Consider the following 23,701-nt stretch of genomic DNA (forward strand, 5'->3'; position numbering starts at 1 on the left):
TGACGTCACCTACAAAGGAAATGCCGTTATATGCAACAAAACATTTATAAAAAGCTTTCTATTAACATGGCTTTTTAAACACTAATTTGTTTAAAAGTATGATCGTCATACTTTTAGTTAATGGATTACCCAGCTTGTTGGCCATTAGCCATTCGGCGTTTCTCAACGGGTTCAAAACACACGAATGCATCCAACTGGTAATTACCACATTCCCACTTGGTTTTAAACACAGCATAAGAACCAGCGGTCAAAGATGCAGAAAAAGAACACATTCAAAAAAATGTCAGACTTCAGAGGTGTTTCCCAGAACCTGGCAATGAAGTTGTTTATTCATCTTTTGTTGACAAAAAGAAAAACAACTTTACAAAGTCTAACAGTTCAACTCTAGTACTCTTTTTCTGGCTGTTATACCAAAGATTGTGGGAGATTGACAAGATGGCTAACCGGTCGGCTTCACCATGTAAAAAGTTGTCTAATGTCTGGGGGGAATTATAGCACATGACTATAGGCAACAAAATTGCAGAACAAGACAGAACTGCGAGAAGGTGTGTGGCGCATGAGAAGGCGCTACAACGAATTAAGGTCTTTTATTTTCACAAATGTGTCCTCCGAACAATCTAAAAATTACAAACCCACAAAGTCGAAATGAATATGCCTGACCTCAAATGAGAATTTATGATTTGTAGACCAGGTGACACTAATTTTTAAAAGTCACTACTTCCTCTGCGTCATTCTGCACTTCCTGGCGGACGGTAGTAACGCAAGAGTCTGCCTTCTGGCTCCAGTTATGACTCTTTGTTCAAACAGAGCAGAGCATATTGAGGAGACTGGAGAGCTGAGGATTCAAGAGGATTGTACATGGTCCAAGCAACCAGACCTCTGAACAGCAGAAAAATTGATTACGGACAATCATTGATACACACCTACTCAGCCCATTGTCATGGAAACGTATCGTGCATCTTTAATCAGAGCAACTGACTGAAAAAATAAATAAATTAATTAGAAAAAAGTGCACTCTAACTTCAGTTCAAAAACAATCCAAACCTTTACTGTATCTTTCAAGCAAGAATGCAAAGTGAAAACTGAGGGAAAAGGGAAAAAGGCACAAATATGAATACTGCAAAAATGTAATAGTCCACATTACTAATTGTGTAGTGGTGAATATAGTCATTTGAAAGAAGAAAAAACAAACAATACAGAGGCAGTAGGAAGGGTGAGGGAGGTCCTTGCCCTCCTCACAGGTCAGCTGGGGGTGTAAACCAAACCACTTGTGACCGGGTATAGCCAGAACACTGCCTGGCAGCCGCCTAACCTACCCTTCCCTCCCCCCACTCCCCTCAGAGGCAATAACAATAAATATGTACAACAGAGGGTGTGGCCATTTGGGACACAGACAGAACACTGATCCTAGACCAGCTCCAGTGATGGATGCTTTCCATAATTAATCTCTTCAAACTGTTCCCTGAACAAAGTGAAAGAGACAATATAACAGGATTAGATAAAAAAAGAAGCGGATCCTTTGTAGCAAGTAAGATGACGGGATCCAGAGAAAGAAGCCACCGACTCAGTGTCTCTGCTACAGTAACTCATAATGCCCTCAAGAGGGACGACAGCTAGGCTGCTCACATCTTCTGCAACGTATAAAAACAACGAGAGCATTTATCCAACATTGCAAAAATCTGTTACGGAGCATAAGGCATAGCACAAGAGAAGCTCCAAACAATGACCTATACCCAGAGCCATATACAGAGAAATACCTTGTATACAGTATGTCATAGGTATATCGCTTTTAATACCTTGACCCTGATCCCTATGATCAACACTAGTCTGTCAGGTTTCTCTCAACACTGACGAGTTACTGAGACACAATAGAGGATCTCATGGGAAGAGAATGAAATGGGGAAGGAAGGAAAGACGAGTAGAGATAAGTGCAGAAGAGAGGTAGGTAGAATGATGATAATGGGTAACAGAAGTGGAACTTTGGCACGGTTGACCACCTCCAAAAGAATGTCATTACTATCATGTCTTTTTAGATTCTGTCTCGCCTCATCTGATTGGTCAGAAATACACCATTGAGGTCTTATGTGACCGTTGTAGCCACGTCGGAGCCAAACCAAACACAGACTTTAGCCTGGTGCTTTGTTAACCACTTTAGCTTATGAGCAAAAATGACTGTTCCTCCCCAGCACTACAAGAGTGACAGGACCGAGAGAGCAAGGCTGCGTCCCAAATGACACCCTACTCCCTGTATAGTTTACTTATTTTTACCAGGAAGCATAGAAGTCCAGTCAAAAGTAGTGCACTTTAGGACACAGGGTGCCATTTCCAACAAACCCCATGTTAGGAGCAGGACAGGAGTATCCCAGTTTGATTCACACTCTCGTTCTCCTGCATTCTTGCAGTACTGTGATGGAGAAAACCTGGGTTGTTTGAATAGAGCAGTTCTACTTGAGAAGTACACTTGACAAATGAACAAATCACTAGAAAAACACAGAAAAGTACATCTATGCATAAATATGAAGTGTATGAGAAACAACTATGTACAAGAAAAAAAACACAAAGTAAAAAATAAAATACCTCCTACATTTTTCCTTGCTAATCTTAGTGCTAAATATTTAAGAATTTCAAGTCTTTATGGCCCAAGTTGCAGTCTGTACCATTCAAGAACAGGGTTAGCTGTTAGCATTAGCTTCCGTTCTCTCATTCTGGCCCCTCTCAATGCCTTGCAAGCTTATTAGGAACACACCACAGTTCAGACCAATAATGTATACAAACCCTGGATTGCTAATGCTATTGGCCAGTAAGAGGCTTTGAAGCCACTGGTCAGTAATATTGGCACTCCACAGAAGAAGCAGTCCTCCATAAGAATGAATGAAATTCTACACAGGAAGAAATTACAAGTATTTTTGTTGTAGTAATGGGGACAGTAGCATTAGAACTTTCAATAAAGTACACTTTAAGGAAAACAAATTATTTGTATGTTTACTCTACTACACACTTAATGCATACTTTTAAATTGTGAGCTAAACATGAATAAATGCCTTTCTACAGTTTCAAAAATAGATTTTTTGCGATGTAGACGGAGTGCCAAGATGGAGTGGTGGTAGCTTCAAAACCTCGCCTGTCGTCAGTCATCTAGTGTATATATAAATTATTGGTTCAGACACACTGCCCAATCTGCAAGCTCACTCATTAAAGACACCTAACATATGCTCAAACACATGGTCCAGTTACCTAATACATGAGCCACACACACACACACACACACGTTTGAAACATAATCCTGTACCAAACACACCGTCCACACTGTATAAACTCCTCCATAATAACAGACTACAAATACCAGAGGAAAAATGATATCCAGCTTTAGAATCTTCAGTCTTAAGCTCTGCTCCAGGTTGTTGCAGGTGGCTTGCTGTTGAAGGCTCAGCAAGCCTGACATAACAGCCTGGACCAGAGCGACTATAGTCCTCTGACCTGTCTTTCTGTACAGGAGCACACTCCATAACGTCAGTAAGTCTTTTCACGCAGTGCACCTCGAGGGAAAAAAAAAGACACAAAAAGGCTAAACTGGAACAAAATATAGACATCTCAAAATGATATAAATTATGATTAAAGGAAAAAAACATCTGGTAATAAAATAAATTAAGGCATGCAAAAGAATGTCAGCCTAAGAGATTGGTACATTTTCTTTTTTTAAGCCATCTATTGTTAGAACATCTTCCCATTTAAATGGAAGAACCAGGTAAGTCCTCAGGAAAGTAGCTGCCAAAACAAAATTCAAATCCACTGGAATAACAGGCTCTGAGCGTTTAAAAGGCTGAATATTTACATACGTGTTCTATGCTCGAGCTTTAAGAGTCAAGTATTTACATACGTGCTCTGTGCATCATGCGTGTCAGCAGTGCAGCAAAGGAACAGCAAAACACTCATGTGACACAGAGAAACAGGATAGTGCTTTAAAACGTCTGTTAAAAAAAGGCAAAAACTGGAGAAAAAAAAAACATTTCACCATTTCAGAAAATGTACATCACAAATAAGTCACCTTCACTTAGCGCCTGTCCTCTAAGGAATATGTTTCATTTTTTTTTAACCAAACGGTGTAAAAATGATATAAAGTGAAGACACAAAATGTCTGTTGGCTTGTAAGGTGATGGTACTGAGATGTTAAAAGTGAAAACTGTGCTGAGCTGTGAGATAAAGGCAAAGTCCCAAATGGCACCTTTTTCCCCTATATAGTGCACTACTTTTGACCAGAGCACTAAGGACCCTGGGCAATATATAGGGAATAGGGTGTGGTTTGGGAGGCAACCAGAGAGCCATGGTTCTGAGGCTGAGCCTGACACTTTAAGGCTTTGCAGTAAACATCTGATGTGAAAACAACACTGCCTCTCCCTCCTCATACTGAATCATGACATGTTGATGTTAAGTAGCTTAATAGCTAAAGCCAGCATGGACACATTGACATGCAGACACAGACACACACCCCATCTCAACATCCACAATCCTCACAGAACACACACACAATTGTTCGATTAAACAGACCCTATGTCCCTTCCGCTTTCATATTTTAGTTGGACATTTTCTTCAGAGTAAGGTTTCTTGGCAGCGTTACACGGTGTGCCTCCCACCACACCCCCAGCCCCCCTCTGCCCTGCTTTGGGGTCCCAGTTGGAGTGTGAGGGGGTGTGATGAGGTCAGGGACAGTGGGGGTCAGAGTTCAGTAGTCTGTAATGGGGGCCAGGTCAGGGTGGAGGTCCACGGTGATGTTCTTGTACAGGGAGCTCAGGGAGATCTCAGGGGTGTAGTTGAGGTTGTTCAGTCCATCCAGGTGCTGCCTCTCTTTGGAATACCTCAGTAACTTGTACCTGGAGAGAGGACAGGGAGGGTGAGGATAAGCTAGCAGTTAACATCCATACTGACAGTCACAAAACGGCATCCTATTCCCTAGATATAAATACATATTCCCTAGGTGCCCTGAACAAAAGTAGTTCACTACGTAAGGAATAGGGTTCCATTTCAGGTGCAGACACAGGGAAAGAGAGGAGAGGTGGTGAAGCTAGCCGTTACAGTACGATGTATACCTGGAGTCACAGTGAAACGAGAGGATTGGCCTAGTTCGTGTGGTGGGAAAATGAGAGAAGGTGATATACTTGTGACTGGTGATTTGCAGGCCCTGAGGTCCAGCATGATGACTCCATCACGATTTAGGACATTGTGTTTGGATGGCTGACCATTTGTGGACTGTCACAGGGGTCAAACACACCTTATCTGTGGAATTCATGGAGAAGAGATGTTCCCACAGATCCCTGGGAGCACGGACACGTTGGTGTGAAGACTGATGAAAACTTGAGGAAATTAATAGTGTGAATTAAATTGTAAATGTTTGGACTGTTTCAAGAGTTAATAAAGAGCTACACATTTTGATGTTTTATTGTACTGTAAGTGGTACAGGTTTGTTTGTCGGACTGAGGACAGTTCAAAGGAGCAACACGGTGCGTTCCTATAATTTAAATTGAGTTGATTAGAATCTGGGTGTTTCCCTGTCTTTTGTTTTTAAAAATGTTAATTTAAGTTTCTGCTTGAATTTGGTTTAAAAGGACAGTGAATTTCTCCATACTTTGAGAAGTTACTAGCAAGCTCCTGTGTGTATTACACACAAGTTTACTCTTAGAGATGATTCTTAACTGAAGACATGGGTAACCACGTTAGTGCCTTCAGAAAGTATTCATAACCTAACGTATTCCACATTTTGTGTTACAGCCTGAATTCAAAATGGATTAAAAATATATGTTTCATCCTCACCCAACACCTCATAATGACAAAGTGAAAACCTGTTTTCAGACATATTTGCAAATTGATTGAAAATGAAACACAAATCTAATTTACATAAGTATTCATACCCAAGTCAATACTTAGTAGAAGCACCTTTGGCAGTGATTACAGCTGTGAGTTTTTCTGGGTAAGTCTAAGAGCTTGCCACACATGTATTGTACAACATCTGCCCATTATTATTTTCAAAATTCTTCAAGGTCTGCCAAATTAGTTGTTAATAATTGCTAGACAGGTCTGCCATAGATTTTCAAGCAGTTTTAAGTCAAAACTGTAACTTGGCCACTCAGGAACATTCACTGTCTTCTTGGTAAGCAATTCCAGTGTAGATTTGGCCTTGTTTTTAGGTTATTATCCTGCTGAAAGGTGAAGTCATCTTCCAGTGTCTGTTGGAAAGCAACCTGAACCAGGTTTTCGTCTAGGATTTTGCCTGTGCTTAGCTACATTCCGTGTATTTTTTATACTGAAAAAACAGGCACACACATAACATGATGCAGCGACCCCTAGGTTTGAAAATAATGGTGAGTGATACTCAGTAATGTGTTATATTGGATTTGCCCCAAACATACAACTTTGTATTCAGGACAAGGGAATTGCTTTGCCACATTTTTTGAGGTACTACTTTTTATTTAACTAGGCAAGTCAGTTAAGAACAATTTCTTATTTACAATGACAGCCTACCAAAAGGTCTCCGGCGGGGTTGGGAGCTGGGATAAAAAAATATAAGACAAGACACACATCACGATAAGAGACAACACCACATAAAGAGAGACCGAAGACAACATAGCACGGCAGCAACACATGACAACACAGCATGGTAGCTATACAACATGGTAGCAGAACAAAACAGGGTACAAACAACACAAAGGGAAAGAAGGTTGAGACAATACATCACGTTAGTGCCATGTTTAAAACAGGATGCATGCTTTGGAATATTTTTGTTCTGTACAAGTTTCCTTCTTTACACTCTGTCAAATCAGGTTAGTATTGTGGAGTAACTACAGTTCTCCCATCACAGCCATTAAACTATCTGTTTTAAAGTCACTACTGACCTCATGGTGAAATCCCTTAGCGGTTTCCTTCCTCTCTGGCAACTGAGTTAGGAAGGATGCCTGTAGCTTTGTAGTGACTGGGTGTATTGATACACCATCCAGTGTAATTAAGAACTTCACCATGCTCAAAGGGATATTCAATGTCTGCTTTTTTTTTTTTTTACCCATCTACCAATAGGAGCCCTTTGGAAAACCTCTGGTCTCAGTTTGAAATTCACTGCTAGACTGAGGGACCTTACATATAATTATCTTTATGTGTGGGGTACAGAGATAAGATGGTCATTCAAAATTAATCTTAAACATTATTGCACACAGAGTCCATGCAACTTATTATGTCACTTGTTAAGCACATGTTTACTCCTGAACTTATTTGGGCTTGCCATAATAAAAGGGTTTGAATACTTATTGACTCAAGAGATTTCAGCTTTTTCGTTTGTGTGTAAAAATATCTAAAAAGATAATTCCACTTTGACATAGGGGAATTGTGTGTAGGCCAGGGACAAAAAAAAATCTAAATTAAATACATTTTAAATTTAGGCTGTAACAAAATGCGTAAAAAGTCAAGGGTTTTGAAGACTTTGAGGGCACTGTAAGTCAGTCTATTGCTGATGGTAATTTACTCTGAGTAGTCTAATGTATCATGTATTTCATGTACACCAATTGTTTGAGTGTTTATTATGACTAATACATTCTATTAGTTGAATTGAGTAAATGCATTCCTTGTTTATGGAGTAATTATTTGATTGACTATACACGCTTATAAATTTAGTTGAACTACTATTGGTAGTTATCTACACCAGTGGTTCCCAACCGTTTTCATTTACTGTACCACCAACTGAATTTAGCTCTGCCCGGAGTATCCCTGAAGTATCCCCTCATGTGCATTTTACCAGTAGGCCTATGGTCTCATGAGTCTTCTCAAGTACCCCGCATGAATAGGACAAGTACTCCCAGGAGTCCTAGTACCCCTGGTTGGGAACCACTGATTTACACTATACATGCCTGGATAACACCTTGACGTCTCTGATCTGCTTGCTCAAATTAATGCTAGAACATTGGTCGCCAGGATTAGCTATTGTATAGTCTCGTAATAATTGTATAACGGGCAAGTTGCAGGGTAGGGTAGCCTAGTGGTTAGAGCGTTGGACTAGTAACCGGAAGGTTGCAAGTTCAAACCCCCGAGCTGACAAGGTACAAATCTGTCGTTCTGCCCCTGAACAGGCAGTTGACCCACTGTTCCTAGGCCGACACACAGCCAGTTGCATTTATTCACATAATATATCAGATTAAAGAATGTAGTTATTATATTCAACATAAATAGTTGAATAATTTCCACAATCCACATTAGTACTTAGTATTGACACCAAATCAATTAAACACCACAGGGATCCTTAGCTAGCATAAGCATAATGACACCAGGGCAATCCTTAGTTAGTATTAATGCTAATGAAATTAGAGGGAATCAAATGCTGAAGATGACTATTAGGATCTTATTAGGATCCCCGATAGCGATAGTGCGCTAGTGTGGTACGAAGTAACAAAAAAAGACAAAATACATTTAAAAACATTAAAAACATGCATTCAGAAAGTATTCAGACCCCAAGTTATTCCTGTTTTTATTTTTAATACATTTCTAAAAACCTGTTTTTGTTTTGTCATTATCGGGTATTGTGTGTAGATTTTTTATACATTTTAAAATAAGTGGAAAAAGTTCCACTTATTTTAAAATGTATAAAAAATATTTCTCTCTTCAATCTACACACAATACCCGATAATGACAAAACGAAAACAGGTTTTTAGAAATGTATTAAAAATAAAAACAGGAATAACTTAATCAAATAAGCATTCAGACCCTTTGCTATGAGACTAAATTTAGCTCACATGCATCTGGTTTCCATTGATCACCCTTGAGGTGTTTCTACAACTTGATTGGAGTCCACCATTGGTAAATTCAATTGATTGGACATGATTTGGAAACTGAGCAACCGGGGGAGAAGGGCCTTGGTCAGGGAGGTGATCAAGAACCTAATAGTCACTGACAGAGCTCCTCTGTAGAGGTGGGATAACCTTCCAGAAGAACAACCATCTATGCAGTACTCCACCAATCAGGCCTTTACGGTAGAGCGACCAGACGGAAGCCACTCCTCAGTAAAAGGCACATGACAGCCCGCTTGGAGTTTGCCAAAAAGGCACCTAAAGGACACTCAAACCATGAGAAACAAGATTCTCTGGTCTGATGAAACCAAGATTGAACTCTTTGGCCTGAATGCTAAGTGTCACATCTTGAGAAAACCTGGCACCATCCCTACGGTGAAACATGGTAGTGGCGACTAGTTAGGATTGAGGGAAAAATGAACGGAGCAAAGTACAGAGATCCTTGATAAAAACCTGCTCCAGAGCACTCAGGACCTCAGACTGGGGAAGGTTCACCTTCAACAGGACAATGGCCCTAAGCACACAGCCAAAACAACGCAGGAGCGGCTTCGGGACAAGTCTCTGAATGTTCTTGAGTTGCCCAGCCAGAGTCCAGACTTGATCCCAATTGAACATCTCTGGAGAGACCTGAAAATAGCTGTACAGTGACACTCCCCATCCAACCTGACAATGCATGAGAGGAACTTCAGAGAAGAAAATGGTAGAAACTCCCCAAATACAGGTGTGCCAAGCTGTTAGTGTCATAACCAAGAAGACTCGAGGTTGTGATCGCTGCCAAAGGTGCATTAACAAAGTACTGAGTGAAAAATACTTATATAAATGTAATACATTTAATCAATTTAGAATAAGGCTGAAACATAACAAAATATGGAAAAAGTCAAGGGGTCTGAATAATTTGAATGCACTGTACACACAAGCATAAGAACACCAGGAGGTTCCTTAGTGTAAGCTGATTCATTAGTTTTAAAGCTATCTGCTCCAGTTGCAGAAAGAAAACCCTAACCCCAAAAGAGAAACGCTCCCCCTACTCTGAACCCCAGGAACAGGGAGTACCTTCTGTATGTGCAACAGCTAATGGGGATCCAAATAAACTAAACACTGTCCCTCCCTCCAGTGCTCTAGGGTAGAGTTACTCTGGAGGCTGTATGAGGATCAGTCCTCTAGGACAGAGTTACTCTGGAGGCTGTATGAGGATCAGTCCTCTAGGACAGAGTTACTCTGGAGGCTGTATAAGGATCAGTCCTCTAGGACAGAGTTACTCTGGAGGCTGTATGAGGATCAGTCCTCTAGGACAGAGTTACTCTGGAGGCTGTATAAGGATCAGTCCTCTAGGACAGAGTTACTCTGGAGGCTGTATAAGGATCAGTCCTCTAGGACAGAGTTACTCTGGAGGCTGTATGAGGATCAGTCCTCTAGGACAGAGTTACTCTGGAGGCTGTATGAGGATCAGTCCTCTAGGACAGAGTTACTCTGGAGGCTGTATGAGGATCAGTCCTCTAGGACAGAGTTACTCTGGAGGCTGTATAAGGATCAGTCCTCTAGGACAGAGTTACTCTGGAGGCTGTATGAGGATCAGTCCTCTAGGACAGAGTTACTCTGGAGGCTGTATGAGGATCAGTCCTCTAGGACAGAGTTACTCTGGAGGCTGTATGAGGATCAGTCCTCTAGGACAGAGTTACTCTGGAGGCTGTATGAGGATCAGTCCTCTAGGACAGAGTTACTCTGGAGGCTGTATGAGGATCAGTCCTCTAGGACAGAGTTACTCTGGAGGCTGTATGAGGATGAGACCTGGTTTCCTTGAGTAAAGAGACATGACTCAACAGGGCAAAAGGGACTCGGCCAATGAACGGGAGATTAAATAACTCAAAGCTGGCAGAGCAAACACCTACACAAACCCTGGAAGGAAAGCAACCCCTAGTCTATTGATCATATCTCTCTGTGTACACCGAGGCTAGCAGGACTACAGAATTGTGATAGTCAGAAAGTCTGCAATATGTCACACAGTTGACTGTTCCACGAGTACAATAACATTAAAGTTATTGTTAAGATGAATAGAAGCAATTTAAAGCGAACACCAATAAAATGAGATTTAAATGCAGCGACATCCCTGCCTGCAGAGGGCGCTGGACAACCTGCTCAATGGGGAGTAATGGATGAGGAAATAGCATTCAAGTAGCGAGTAACAATGAACCCTATAAGGAGATTAGAAACCTTTACCATAGCAGAGTGTATTGAAAAAGCAAAACTAATTTGACGTTTAAGGTAATGTTAGGTAAACATTCTTTGACATGGTGATGCCACCGGCGATGCACTGCTAATGCGTGTGTGTGCGCGCGTTACTGACCTGCCGAGGAACTGCACTTCTCCTCGGTGGTGGTGTGGGATGGACTTGTATTTACCCATCTCTCCCTCTGGCCTCGTGACATTCAGACCAGCATAGTGCACTCTGGGGGAGAGAAGGGGACAGATAGTCTTTCACTAAGTTACCCAATTAGATATTACATGTCTGTCGCTCTCAAACACACAGCCAACTGACAAACTCACTGACCTGTTCCAGAGGTCATCGTCCTCGCCTCCCCAGCCCCAGAATGCATTGGGAAAGCCGTTGATCTTGCGGAACTGCTCCACTGTAAGTCCACTCACGCCCCCGAAGAACTCACTGTAGGGTAGACTGTGCAAAACACACACAGACACTGTTACACATACACACCTGTAACACATACACACGGACAGGGGACAGACAACTACATAGCCAAGCTCTGCCTGGGGAGAGAGTGAGAACCCTTACCAGTCAGTATCAAAGGTAAGCACCAAGCAACAAAGAACAAGTCTGGCTGTGTTACAACACACAATTAGGTTTTCAGACTACGTACAATACAGCCATCAAATTTAGAAGAGATGCACACATAACCAGAGAGGATAATCTGTTCATAAATTAAACCTTACTTCAGGACCTTGTAAGAGCCAATGACAACATGGTTTAACCTTCAAGCCTGTGTTTTACAGTCTGTTTAAATGAAGCGGTTTATTCCCAAATTATTCTCACATTGAACAAAACTCAGAGAAAATCATGAAAACATTCATTAATTCCTTTTGTTGTAGAAATAAGTCTGTAAAGAAGGAAAAGGAACATGTAAAATATTTAACAATAATGACCACAACTAAATTAACATAGAGACTCTTCAGTACATGTCTCCCATACCATGCAGGAAGTGAAACCATAGTCTGGTTATGGGAGAGCGTCAACTCTCCATGTCTCATCTTCGGTCACTAAACAAGATCAGAGGTCCTATTTTCCCCTTGAGTGAGGAGGCGGTCTAATGAAGTGCTTTTCTAAGTGTTTCTTGGAAGATGTGCCTGGGGCATTGACTTGTCACGCCAAGTTCATAACTAGTCAGGTCATGACAAGGTCACTTGTGACTTGCTGTGTGCCCTGGGTGTGTTCAGTGACTTACAGGTACATGTACTTGTCCAGTTTGGCTGCGAAGTGACGAGGCATCTGACCACAGCCGTAGTAGTTACGGTCATTCTCTGGGATGTGGTCAACATCGTGGAACACCAGACAGTCCCAGTCCAGATCCTTCATGGCCTCCAGGAAACCCACATTAAACAACATGGCTCTGTTGAAGGGCTGCGTCCCAGACTGTAGGAGAGAGAGAGGGAAAGATTAAACATGGCTCTGTTGAAGGGCTGCGTCCCAGACTGTAGGAGAGAGAGAGGGAAAGATTAAACATGGCTCTGTTGAAGGGCTGCGTCCCAGACTGTAGGAGAGAGAGAGGGAAAGATTAAACATGGCTCTGTTGAAGGGCTGCGTCCCAGACTGTAGGAGAGAGAGAGGGAAAGATTAAACATGGCTCTGTTGAAGGGCTGCGTCCCAGACTGTAGGAGAGAGAGAGGGAAAGATTAAACAACATGGCTCTGTTGAAGGGCTGCGTCCCAGACTGTAGGAGAGAGAGAGGGAAAGATTAAACATGGCTCTGTTGAAGGGCTGCGTCCCAGACTGTAGGAGAGAGAGAGGGAAAGATTAAACAACATGGCTCTGTTGAAGGGCTGCGTCCCAGACTGTAGGAGAGAGAGAGGGAAAGATTAAACAACATGGCTCTGTTGAAGGGCTGCGTCCCAGACTGTAGGAGAGAGAGAGGGAAAGATTAAACAACATGGCTCTGTTGAAGGGCTGCGTCCCAGACTGTAGGAGAGAGAGAGGGAAAGATTAAACAACATGGCTCTGTTGAAGGGCTGCGTCCCAGACTGTAGGAGAGAGAGAGGGAAAGATTAAACAACATGGCTCTGTTGAAGGGCTGCGTCCCAGACTGTAGGAGAGAGAGAGGGAAAGATTAAACAACATGGCTCTGTTGAAGGGCTGCGTCCCAGACTGTAGGAGAGAGAGGGGGAAAGATTAAACAACATGGCTCTGTTGAAGGGCTGCGTCCCAGACTGTAGGAGAGAGAGAGGGAAAGATTAAACAACATGGCTCTGTTGAAGGGCTGCGTCCCAGACTGTAGGAGAGAGAGAGGGAAAGATGGAGGAACGAGAGAAAGACATTAAATAACATGGCTCTGTCTACATCATAGTTTCTATATTTCTCACCAGTGGGTGGCAGAGTTGACAAAACAAGAGAACAAATAGGATGACAGTATAAATGTGGGCAGTAACAACAGATCTTGTTTACAGACAAACAGAAAATGGTGTTACCTGCTCGATGACGTAGTATGCGAACTGCAGTCTCTGTCTCTGCAGTATGGGGGTGAGGTGCTGGAAAAGGATGGGAAGGTGCTCGTGGCGGTTACGGAACGGGATCAAGATGGCTACCTACACAAAGAGCGGGGACAGTCAGAGCGGGGACAGTCAGAGCGGGGACAGTCAGAGCGGGGACAGTCAGAGCGGGGACAGTCAGAGCGGGGACAGTCAGAGCGGGGACAGTCAGAGCGGGGACAGTCAGACATACCCACAGCATGTATAAGCTCATGTGTTTTGAATTCAGGGGAAGCATAAGATACACTTCTAATAAAATAAAATAAAGATAGGTGAATAGAAATATGACTAGTTGCATTTCTATATTGATAACAGAGATAGGAAAAGTTGTAAAATAACTGACATGTCCACAGTCCTACATGTCCACAGTCCTACATGTCCACAGTCCTACATGTCCACAGTCCTACATGTCCACAGTCCTACCTTCCAGCGTGGTTTGCAGTCCTTGGGTTTCCAGTGGCCACCAAACTGAACATCCAGATATTTAGAGAACTTCAGATCAATCTCCTCCATAGGAATCTCAGTCATATTCACATCTATAGGACCCTCTGAGAATACACAACACAGACCTGTTTAACAAACATCACTACTATACATAGCTATGGGGAAGGACACCCTACAAAGAAGGCACAACACTTAACATTCAACTAAAGACTGTCATACGGTCAGTAATCACAGGTTTTTAAACCATGCGGGTAGAAGACACACACATCACGCATTGACGTGAACATAGTGGTAGGACTAAAGCTGGAATAGACCCCGTCACCGCAAACCAAATGTGATTAAAGTCAAATTGAACAACAACAAAAAAATGATGAGCCCGAAGAGCAAGACTGACAGAGTGTGTGGGTGTGTGTACATAACATTACGATATTGAGTTGCACCCCCTTTTGCCCTCAGAACAGCCTTGATTCATCAGGGCATGGACTCTACAAGGTGTCAAAAGCATTTCACAGGGATGCTGGCCCAAGTTGACTCCAATGCTTCCCACAGTTGTGTCAATTTGGCTAGATGTCCTTTGGGTGGTTGACCATTCTTGATTTATTTAACTAGGGAAGTCAGTTAAGAAAAAAGTATTATTTACAATGATGGCCTACCTAAAGGCCTCATGCAGGGACAGGGGCTTGGGATTCAAAAATAATATCAATATTGGACAAAACAAACAGCACAACAAGAGAGACAACACTACATAAAGAGAGACCTAAGACAACATAGCAAGGCAGCAACACATAACAAAACAGCATGGTAGCACCACAACATGGTAGCAGCATAAAACATGGCAAACATTATTGAGCACAGACAACAGCACAAAGGGTAAGAAGGTAGAGACAACACATCACGCAAAGCAGCCACAATCGATACACACAGGAAACTGTTAAGTGTGAAAAACCCAGCAGCGTTGCAGTTCTTGACACAAACCGGTGCACCTGGCACCTATTACTATACCCCGTTCAAAGGCACTTAATCTTTTGTCTTGCCCATTCACCCTCTGTATGGTACACATACACAATCCATGTCTATTTTCTCAAGGCTTAAAAATAAATGGAACCATCTCCTCCCCTTCATCTACACTGATTGAAGTAGATTTAACAGGTGACATCAATAAGGGACCATAGCTTTCACCTGGTCAGTCTGTCATGGAAAGAGCAGGTGTTCTTAATGTTTGGTACACAAACTGTATGTGTGCCATAGAACAGTCCTCCCATTTGTCTTCAGACTTCACTGACAGCAGAGGGGATTATCGTTAACGCAAAACATTTAACTTTTGCCAGAGCATCCATTTAGATCTAACCAGCGTGATAACAGCCTAGAGAGGGAGAGGCAGTGTGACAAAGATGAGAGAGAGAGGCGGCACAAAGATACAACAAAGAGTAGCTTATCTCATGAGAGTAGTTACATAATACCGTCACCTGATCTCAGTAAGATTCTCTTAGTTGGCAAATTGATGTTTGAAGGTTAGTATTCTGGTTACTTACTCATAGAAGGTAAGCGTTCTGGGCAGGGGAGGTTCTGGGCGTATGTGAAGTTCTCAGGAAGGTATGTTGTTGGTTGAACCATATATTCACTGGAGTTACTGCCATCTGGGTAATCTACAGAAACAAAGCAATGACATGTAAATAAATGTTTTTCTTTGGACTTTTCCCATCTTCCCCCTTTTAGGTAGCTAAGAGAGGGATCATGCTGATTAATAGGTAGTGTGTGTGTGTGTGTGTGTGTGTGTGTGTGTGTGTGTGTGTGTGTGTGTGTGTGTGTGTGTGGGGGGGGGGGGGGGGGGGGGTAGACAGCAGTTCAAACAACATGAGACGAAGTGCAGGCAAAAATCACAAGAACAGAAGGAAAATAGCAATCCCCACTCCCTTAGATTGTGAGTGAGAGCCATTTATGGGATTTCTGGCTGCCCACCGTACCATGTTGGTTAAAGCACCGTCAAGCCTACTACCCTGCTAATACAGGAGGTTGGCTAGACGGGTCGGTGGTCTCCAATCCAACTCACCTGTGCCGTTGAGGGTACTGTTCTTATTGGTGTAGAGTCTGATCATCTGGCCAATGGTCCTCACGTTATCCCTCAACATGATACCCTGGGCCTGCACCATGAAGAAGTAGGTGTTGGCTGAGAGAGGGGGATGGAGAGAGGGGGAGATGGTGGAGAGAGAGATGGAGGTAATAAGCCGGAGCGGGGCAGAGAGGTAACAAGAGGAAGACGGGGAGAAAAGGGGAATACAGGTGCAGGGACAGAGCGAGAGAGAGATAGGATGGAAGAGATGAGGACGACAAGGTGCAGGGACAGAGCGAGAGAGAGATAGGATGGAAGAGATGAGGACGACAAGGTGCAGGGACAGAGCGAGAGAGAGATAGGATGGAAGAGATGAGGACGACAAGGTGCAGGGACAGAGCGAGAGAGAGATAGGATGGAAGAGATGAGGACGACAAGGTGCAGGGACAGAGCGAGAGAGAGATAGGATGGAAGAGATGAGGACGACAAGGTGCAGGGACAGAGCGAGAGAGAGATAGGATGGAAGAGATGAGGACGACAAGGTGCAGGGACAGAGCGAGAGAGAGATAGGATGGAAGAGATGAGGACGACAAGGTGCAGGGACAGAGCGAGAGAGAGATAGGATGGAAGAGATGAGGACGACAAGGTGCAGGGACAGAGCGAGAGAGAGATAGGATGGAAGAGATGAGGACAACAAGGTGCAGGGACAGAGCGAGAGAGAGATAGGATGGAAGAGATGAGGACGACAAGGTGCAGGGACAGAGCGAGAGAGAGATAGGATGGAAGAGATGAGGACAACAAGGTGCAGGGACAGAGCGAGAGAGAGATAGGATGGAAGAGATGAGGACGACAAGGTGCAGGGACAGAGAGAGAGAGAGATAGGATGGAAGAGATGAGGACGACAAGGTGCAGGGACAGAGCGAGAGAGAGATAGGATGGAAGAGATATGAGGACGACAAGGTGCAGGGACAGAGCGAGAGAGAGAGATGAGGATGACGAGGTGGAATACAGGTGCAGGGAGGAAGAGAGAGAGGATGGAAGAGAGATGTAGGACAACGAGGTGGAGGTGGAATACAGGTGCAGGGAGGAAGAGAGAGAGGATGGAAGAGAGATGGAGGACAACGAGGTGGAGGTGGAATACAGGTACAGGGAGGAATAGAGAGAGGGACAGAAAGAGGAAGAGTGAAATCAGAAGTGTTTTGAGTGGTTCAATTACACCCCCTTCACGTACCAGTCTAGTGACTCCTAAGTGCAGTGACAGTAAATTAGCAGACTCACGTCATCAGCGTTAAAGCTTCCTCTCCCTCAGCCTCTTGGCCATAAAGGAACAACCTTCGCTGTCACCGGCCCAATGCCACGGTTTAACGCCCAGCAGCAGCTAGCGATGAGACGCACCGGGCCGACGGGCAAGATAAGAGGCACGATAAGAGGAAATTCCCCGTCTCAGGTTGCATCCTAAATAGCACCCTATAGTGTGCACTACACACTATGGTGTCCAGTCAAAAGTAGTGTGATATATAGAGAATTGGGTGCCATTTGGGACTCAGACTCACGGTAGACTACAGACAGGCAGCAGGGCCCTGAATCATTTACCACTATTCACTACTGCAGCAAAACAGCCAGGGTGCACAGACACACCTCATCAGCTAAGGTTACACACACACACCTTGTCAGTTTACACACTCAAGCATTTAATCAATTACAGACACGGTCACATCATAAAACACACACACAAATTGCAACGCCACAAACTTGCTTTATCACCCATTACAGAGGACCTTAAGTTGATCCTGTGTGGCAGTTCAGTTCTTTCATCTTTATAAGGATGCAAACCTGCCACAGCAAACAATGACAATGTTGTTGAATGATGGATTCCAGAAGTATGACTCCCTCTCAGTCTGCAGTGTGCGCGTGAGCGTGCGTACCCTGTGTATGTGTACAGTGTGCAAGCATTAATGTGTGTATGCGTGAGTGTATCCACTTCGGTAAAAAGGAGAATTATCGCTTCTGAGCAGTCTTATCAGAAGCAGCCAGACTGTCTTCGACCAGAGGGAGGGGGGGGGGGGGGGGACAGGTCAAGCACTACGAGCCCATTCCAATGAAACACTAGCGAATACATTCACAGACGCCTTTTCAGGCTAAGTAACAAGGCTTCAACCAGGACTGCAGCTCTGACTAGACTATAGTATAGCCTAACAGCATAAAGCAAATAAACCTTGTTACTGTTATTAGAGACAGTGTAAGACTGAGTCTGAACCACAAACATTTGCAAATCAGGGTCAGTGCTGTGCCATCACAACTAGGGCATTATCACACTTTTCAAGCAATGTAAAAGCACAGACGAGGGTGTGTTTGTGTGTGTGTGTGTAACATGCTCTTTCTGCTGCTGACCGTAGCTAACTGTGGAATACGAACTGTGACCAACTGACTATATAATCCAGACCCGTTACATAATCAAACTGCCCCAATCATTGGAGACAAGGCGCACAAAGAAACGGAAAGATCCAATATTAAAGAACGGAGGCCAGCATCCTGGAGTCGCCTCTTGAGACTGGTGTTTTGCAGGTACTATTAAATGAAGTTGCCAGTTGAGGACTTGTGATGCATCTAGTTTGAGAAACAATGTACTTGTCCTCTTGCTCGGTTGTGCACCGGGGCCTCCCACTCTTTCTATTCTGGTTAGATACAGTTTGCTCTGTTCTGTGAAGGGAGTAGTACACAGCGTTGTACAAAATCTTCAGTTTCTTGGCAATTTCTCACATGGAATAGCCTTCATTTCTCATAACAAGAATAGACTGACGAGTTTCAGAAGAAAGTGATTTGTTTCTGGCAATTTTGAGCCTGTAATCGAACTCACAAATGCTGATGCTCCAGATACTCAACTAGTCTAAAGAAAGCCAGTTTTATTGATTATTTTATCAGAACAACAGTTTTCAGCTGTGCTAACATAATTGCAAAAGGGTTTTATAATGAACAATTAGCCTTTCAAAAGATAAACTTGGATTAGCTAACACAACATGCCTTTGGAACACAGGAGTGATTGTTGCTGATAATGGGCCTCTGTACACCCATGTAGATATTCCATTATTCCAATCAGGTGTTTCCAGCTACAATAGGCATTTACAACATTAACAATGTCTACACTGTATTTCTGATCAATTAGATGTTATTTTAAAAATTGACAAAATGTGCTTTTCTTTGAAAAACAAGGACATTTCTATGTGACCCCTAACTTTTGAACGGTATTGTACGTTTGAAATTTGTTTTTGTCCCCATCCAGACAGTTGTGTCACTGTGCTCATCTGGGAGAGCTAACAACTTTGGTGACAATTACCACATCAGCCAGTTACTCCAGGATTTTTTGTTATATTTGCATGGGGGAAATAGTTGATTTTGCTGCAGCAATTCTGACATTTTGCGTGGCAAGATGCTATGAATTTTTTGCAAAAATGCACTGACGAGGGAAGATGTTTGTTGACGTGGCTTGATTTAGCCATATTATGCAGTGATTGGTTGAAATTGCGAGCCCCCTTTTTGTACTGTGGTGATGGGTCCATTTTATGTGATAATATTGCAATGATTTGCCTCTTCTATGCAGAAATAGTGCAGTGATAGGTCCAACTTGCAAGTCCTCATAATATGCAGGGCATTGTTAATTTTGCTAAACACTTTGGAATCACAGAACCCTGCAGGGACTGAACAGCACACCACAACAAAACCAATGCCTAGACAGGCCGTCCCAGGCCAGCCACACAGAACCAGTCAGCGGACCACACCCATGACATTTAGGCCTAAAAACAATGTCCCCGCTCTATTTCTGTGCAGTTTCAAAATCAAACATTTTAACCAGTAGGCCCCTAACATATGGTATAGAAAGTCAGGTGAATCTCTTTTTTTTGCCATCCAAACTAAACACATTGATCCATGTATTATTTTATTTTTTCTCTAAGTGCTGACTTTACCAGCTCCTCAGTAGAAACCCTCCCATGCATGGCCAGGGCTGAAAACTGCTTTGTCTGAGAGAGTCTTTGAAGAGAAAGGGTTAGGTTTCAGCTAATGTGACAAGCGCTATAGTAGCCAGAGTTGCCCAAATTGCAAATGTAGGCGGGACATAGTCAGTGGGAAGTTCCTGAGATATCAAACAGAGCAATACTCTGTGCAGTCTTGCCAACTCCTATGGTCATAGTTAAACATTTATGTAGTGTTTCCAGATTTCTATGAAATATGACCTATATGACTTACAATATGAGGGAAATATTTTTTCTACCAAAAAAAGGTAATTAAGCATGTTAAAAAAGCACATGTTCTGTGTTGGACTGGTGTGGGTGTACCCCAACAACAGAATGATGTGGACATATACCAGTCATTAAAAATATTAATGCAAGTAGACCGCTGAATGACCAGATCATCTTCTTCAGGATCATGATTTTTTAATAGTCTGTTTGAGGTACAAGTTTGAGGTGGGGTTTTTAAGTGTTTTTTTCTCCGTCCAATATAAGCTTTGGCCACAAATATGAATATAGTATGAGTGAACAACATTATTTGGGTATGAGTTAACAGAATATTAACTTTTAAGTGAGATTTTAACTGAACAGTTACTTTAACTTAACTTACTTTAACTGTTGTCTTTGTCAAAACAGTGCTGCAGAACAGTAGTTATAATATCAGCACTATGTCCATAATGTGATCCTTACGGCTTATCAGTAGCCATTACACTGTACCATTCATAGATACAGTGTGTGACTATGGACATAGGCTTAACAGCTGGTTAACTATTTGTAAACAAAAGCCTGTGTTGCTTCAGAAAACAAAAGGCCCAAGTAATTTTAGCTACTGCTGGCTATAGAGAGATTTTGCCCATGGGACAATGAATTTGCTGATCAAAGAAACAAACGGCTCCAAAATAACATTCAAGACAAGTGTTAGCCTACTTGGAAACAGCTGGTCTTTTGCCATCTTAGTAAGCATTGGCTGACTAATGGTATAGACGTGGGTCCTATTCTAGGTTACCTTGCTCACTCTCTGTTCATGTGAAATAAATATAGACCTATCCTTTTAGCTGTACCCTAGCTACTAAACCAGCTAGCTAGCAGGATTGGTCATGTGGACCTACTTGCAGGCTCTGTCAATGATTTGTAAATGTGGACAACCCCATATTCCCACCATGGCATGGCCCAACAGCATGACAGATGTTTATAAGAGCTTGTTGCCAATGGGTAGCTAACAGACCCAGTCAATCATCAGTTAAATGTTCTTTATGAAATCCCTGAAAGAAAATGAATTAGTTAGGATAACTAGCTAGCTTATTACATTGTTAGACGGCTGGTTTCGGAGCAAGCAGACAAGTTGCAAAATCGGGATAGCTCTCAGACAATGTTGCTACAGTAACCAGTTAGCTATATTGTGCTGCTATCTAATTAACGGTAGTTGGCTATATTGTGCTGCTAGCTAACTACCGGTAGTTGGCTATATTGTGCTGCTAGCTAACTACCGGTAGTTGGCTATATTGTGCTGCTTGTTAACTAACGGTAGTTGTCTATATTGTGCTGCTTGTTAACTAACGGTAGTTGGCTATATTGTGCTGCTAGCTAACTACCGGTAGTTGTCTATATTGTGCTGCTTGTTAACTAACGGTAGTTGGCTATATTGTGCTGCTAGCTAACTAACGATAGTTGGCTATATTGTGCTGCTAGCTAACTAACGATAGTTGGCTATATTGTGCTGCTAGCTAACTAACGATAGTTGGCTGGCTAGCTAGCTAGCAGCAACATAGCTCTCAAAAACCCTACTCCGTATGTTGCTAGGGTTTTCAACAGTTACATTCGCCCATATTTGGTTCCATGTGAACTACAATACCGACGCTGTTTGACATTTAGAAACGTGAATAATAATCGACTTCAAACCGATTTTCGAAACATACGTTGATATGCACCTTATGTTTCACATCAGCAATAATTACATTATTTTATTAAAAAATATATATAATTAGCTAGTTACTGTAGCAGTTTTGCACAGATCCGTGGTAGTACTGTAGCAACATAACGCAATCATCCACATGACTAGCTAGTTAACTTAGAGCGACACGGTACCGGTTCACTAACGAATCCTAACAGTTTGTAAACTGATCGCTAACTTGTCCGATTGGCCACACAGTCACGATGAATTAACTCTGATTTGAGTAACGTTAGCTAGCTAGCCAGCCATCCACCTAGCTAGCAACAAGCTAATTAGTAACGTTAGCCAGCTAGTTGTCAGGAAAGCATCCCTGATGATGCCATGGTTGGGTAGTTAGCGATAAGATAACATTAGTTCATCGTGTTTAGTTAGCTAATGAACTCACCTATTCCAGGAGCAACATATATGAAGTAGAGACACGTCGTAGACATGGAGAAGAAAAAAATTAAGGCCAAAAAGGAGCGGTTCGATACCCGCAGCAGCCGCCTCCAATTCACCATATTTGTTTCTGATTTACCTCTAATCCCATAAAATATACTGTTTGAATAAAAAATATCTATACTTAAATTGACATGCTAAAAGTAGATTATATGGTCATGCAAAATCAAAGCAACGACATAACCCGCATAATTTGAGTCGGGGATGCAGCGAAAAGGGTAATACTGGGATAGCTAGCCAAGCTGCCCAATCTTGGTTTTCCCGTCAAGAAATTTCCAGATCGAAAAAAATAGGCCTGCATCAGGAACTGCCAAACATCAAAGAACACTGTCCATCGGGCATAGTGAAACCGTTAGCTACTTATGTGTAGACAAATAACTAATACTGGCACATTTCTTAGGAATACTCGTTATACTGGTCCATGTTTAGATATGTATTTCTCGCCCGGCGTTGAAGGTTTAAAATAAGACCATCGGGTGGAAGCTGGTCTGCACCGCTGCCTCCTCCCACCACACACAAGTAAGTCTCAACTATGTTTCCAAAACACTCACACTTGGCAAACTACTTCACCAAATCAGCAGGGATATCTGACGATTCTGATTGCATGGAAGCGTATCCCCGCCACGATTTTTGTAAACGTAGATAGTATGTCGACATACTATCTAAACATTTCGAGATACTAAATCGACTATTTTAATTAGTAGAGGATATTTTTCTTAATTTGTAAGATTGTGTGATTTCAGAGGTGGCACAACAGCTCCAAGATGTGAGGTGTTCACAAGTGACTGACGACACCACCATTTTTTTTGAAAGATCATAATAAAGTCAGGAAAGCTATTGAGTGTATTAATGCCTTCTCACATGAATAAGGTTTATCTCTGAATATTATGAAATGTTAATTATTTTCGTTGAAAATATGTGAATTAAACTCAGTATGTAATATCCCTGTAAAAGATGTGAACACATATCTCTGTATTAAAGTTAGCAAATATCAGAAAGGGCCAATTTAAATGTCTCTCCTATTGTAGAGAAAATTGGAAAGAGATTTAACTCCTGGTTATTAAGAGATATTTCTTTATCTGGATGTGCACTTATATCAAATTCTGAAGGTCTGTCCAGATTAGTTTATACCTTCCTTGCCTTGGATGTTCCTCTGTCAGTAACTAAAATGGCTGATACTGAATTATTTAACTTCATATGGAGGAATAAACCTAATTATTTATAATTTTTTAAAGAGGTAATA

The 23,701-nt window shown here is 42.4% G+C and overlaps 1 protein-coding gene across 3 annotated transcripts; it reads right to left on the reverse strand.

Moving 5' to 3' along the window:
- Nucleotides 1-299: 299 nt before the first annotated feature.
- Nucleotides 300-23,001, reverse strand: b4galt6 (beta-1,4-galactosyltransferase 6). Of its 3 annotated transcripts, XM_090236106.1 has the most exons (10): nucleotides 22,406-22,992; nucleotides 17,344-17,443; nucleotides 16,066-16,182; nucleotides 15,548-15,661; nucleotides 13,995-14,119; nucleotides 13,512-13,628; nucleotides 12,275-12,462; nucleotides 11,368-11,490; nucleotides 11,164-11,265; nucleotides 300-4,868 (listed from the first exon to the last, which is right to left on the reverse strand). In XM_090236106.1, the coding sequence occupies exons 3-10, from the start codon at nucleotides 16,163-16,165 to the stop codon at nucleotides 4,721-4,723; spliced, it is 1,017 nt and encodes a 338-aa protein (XP_090092232.1). In that variant the 5' UTR covers nucleotides 16,166-16,182; nucleotides 17,344-17,443; nucleotides 22,406-22,992; the 3' UTR covers nucleotides 300-4,720. The 3 variants fall into 3 exon arrangements, with proteins under 3 accessions (XP_090092232.1, XP_036834388.1, XP_090092233.1); XM_036978493.2 differs by lacking the exon at nucleotides 17,344-17,443 and having other exon boundaries at nucleotides 22,406-23,001; XM_090236107.1 differs by lacking the exons at nucleotides 300-4,868; nucleotides 11,164-11,265; nucleotides 11,368-11,490; nucleotides 12,275-12,462; nucleotides 17,344-17,443 and adding an exon at nucleotides 12,533-13,315 and having other exon boundaries at nucleotides 22,406-22,998.
- Between the last annotated feature and the right edge of the window lie 700 nt (nucleotides 23,002-23,701).

The sequence above is a fragment of the Oncorhynchus mykiss genome, chromosome 5 (genome assembly GCF_057628025.1).
Source record: "Oncorhynchus mykiss isolate SJ-2025 chromosome 5, ASM5762802v1, whole genome shotgun sequence".
Taxonomy (NCBI): domain Eukaryota; kingdom Metazoa; phylum Chordata; class Actinopteri; order Salmoniformes; family Salmonidae; genus Oncorhynchus; species Oncorhynchus mykiss.

Excerpts from the sequence above, each read along its gene's own strand:
- b4galt6 (XM_036978493.2), bottom strand. The coding sequence starts at position 22,520 with ATGGTGAATTGGAGGCGGCTGCTGCGGGTATCGAACCGCTCCTTTTTG. Across the intron at positions 12,463-13,511 it reads CATACTACGTCATCGAGCAG|TCTGGGACGCAGCCCTTCAA; the intron begins GTAACACCATTT and ends TCTCTCCTACAG. Across the intron at positions 11,266-11,367 it reads GACGATGACCTCTGGAACAG|AGTGCACTATGCTGGTCTGA; the intron begins GTCAGTGAGTTT and ends TCTCTCCCCCAG.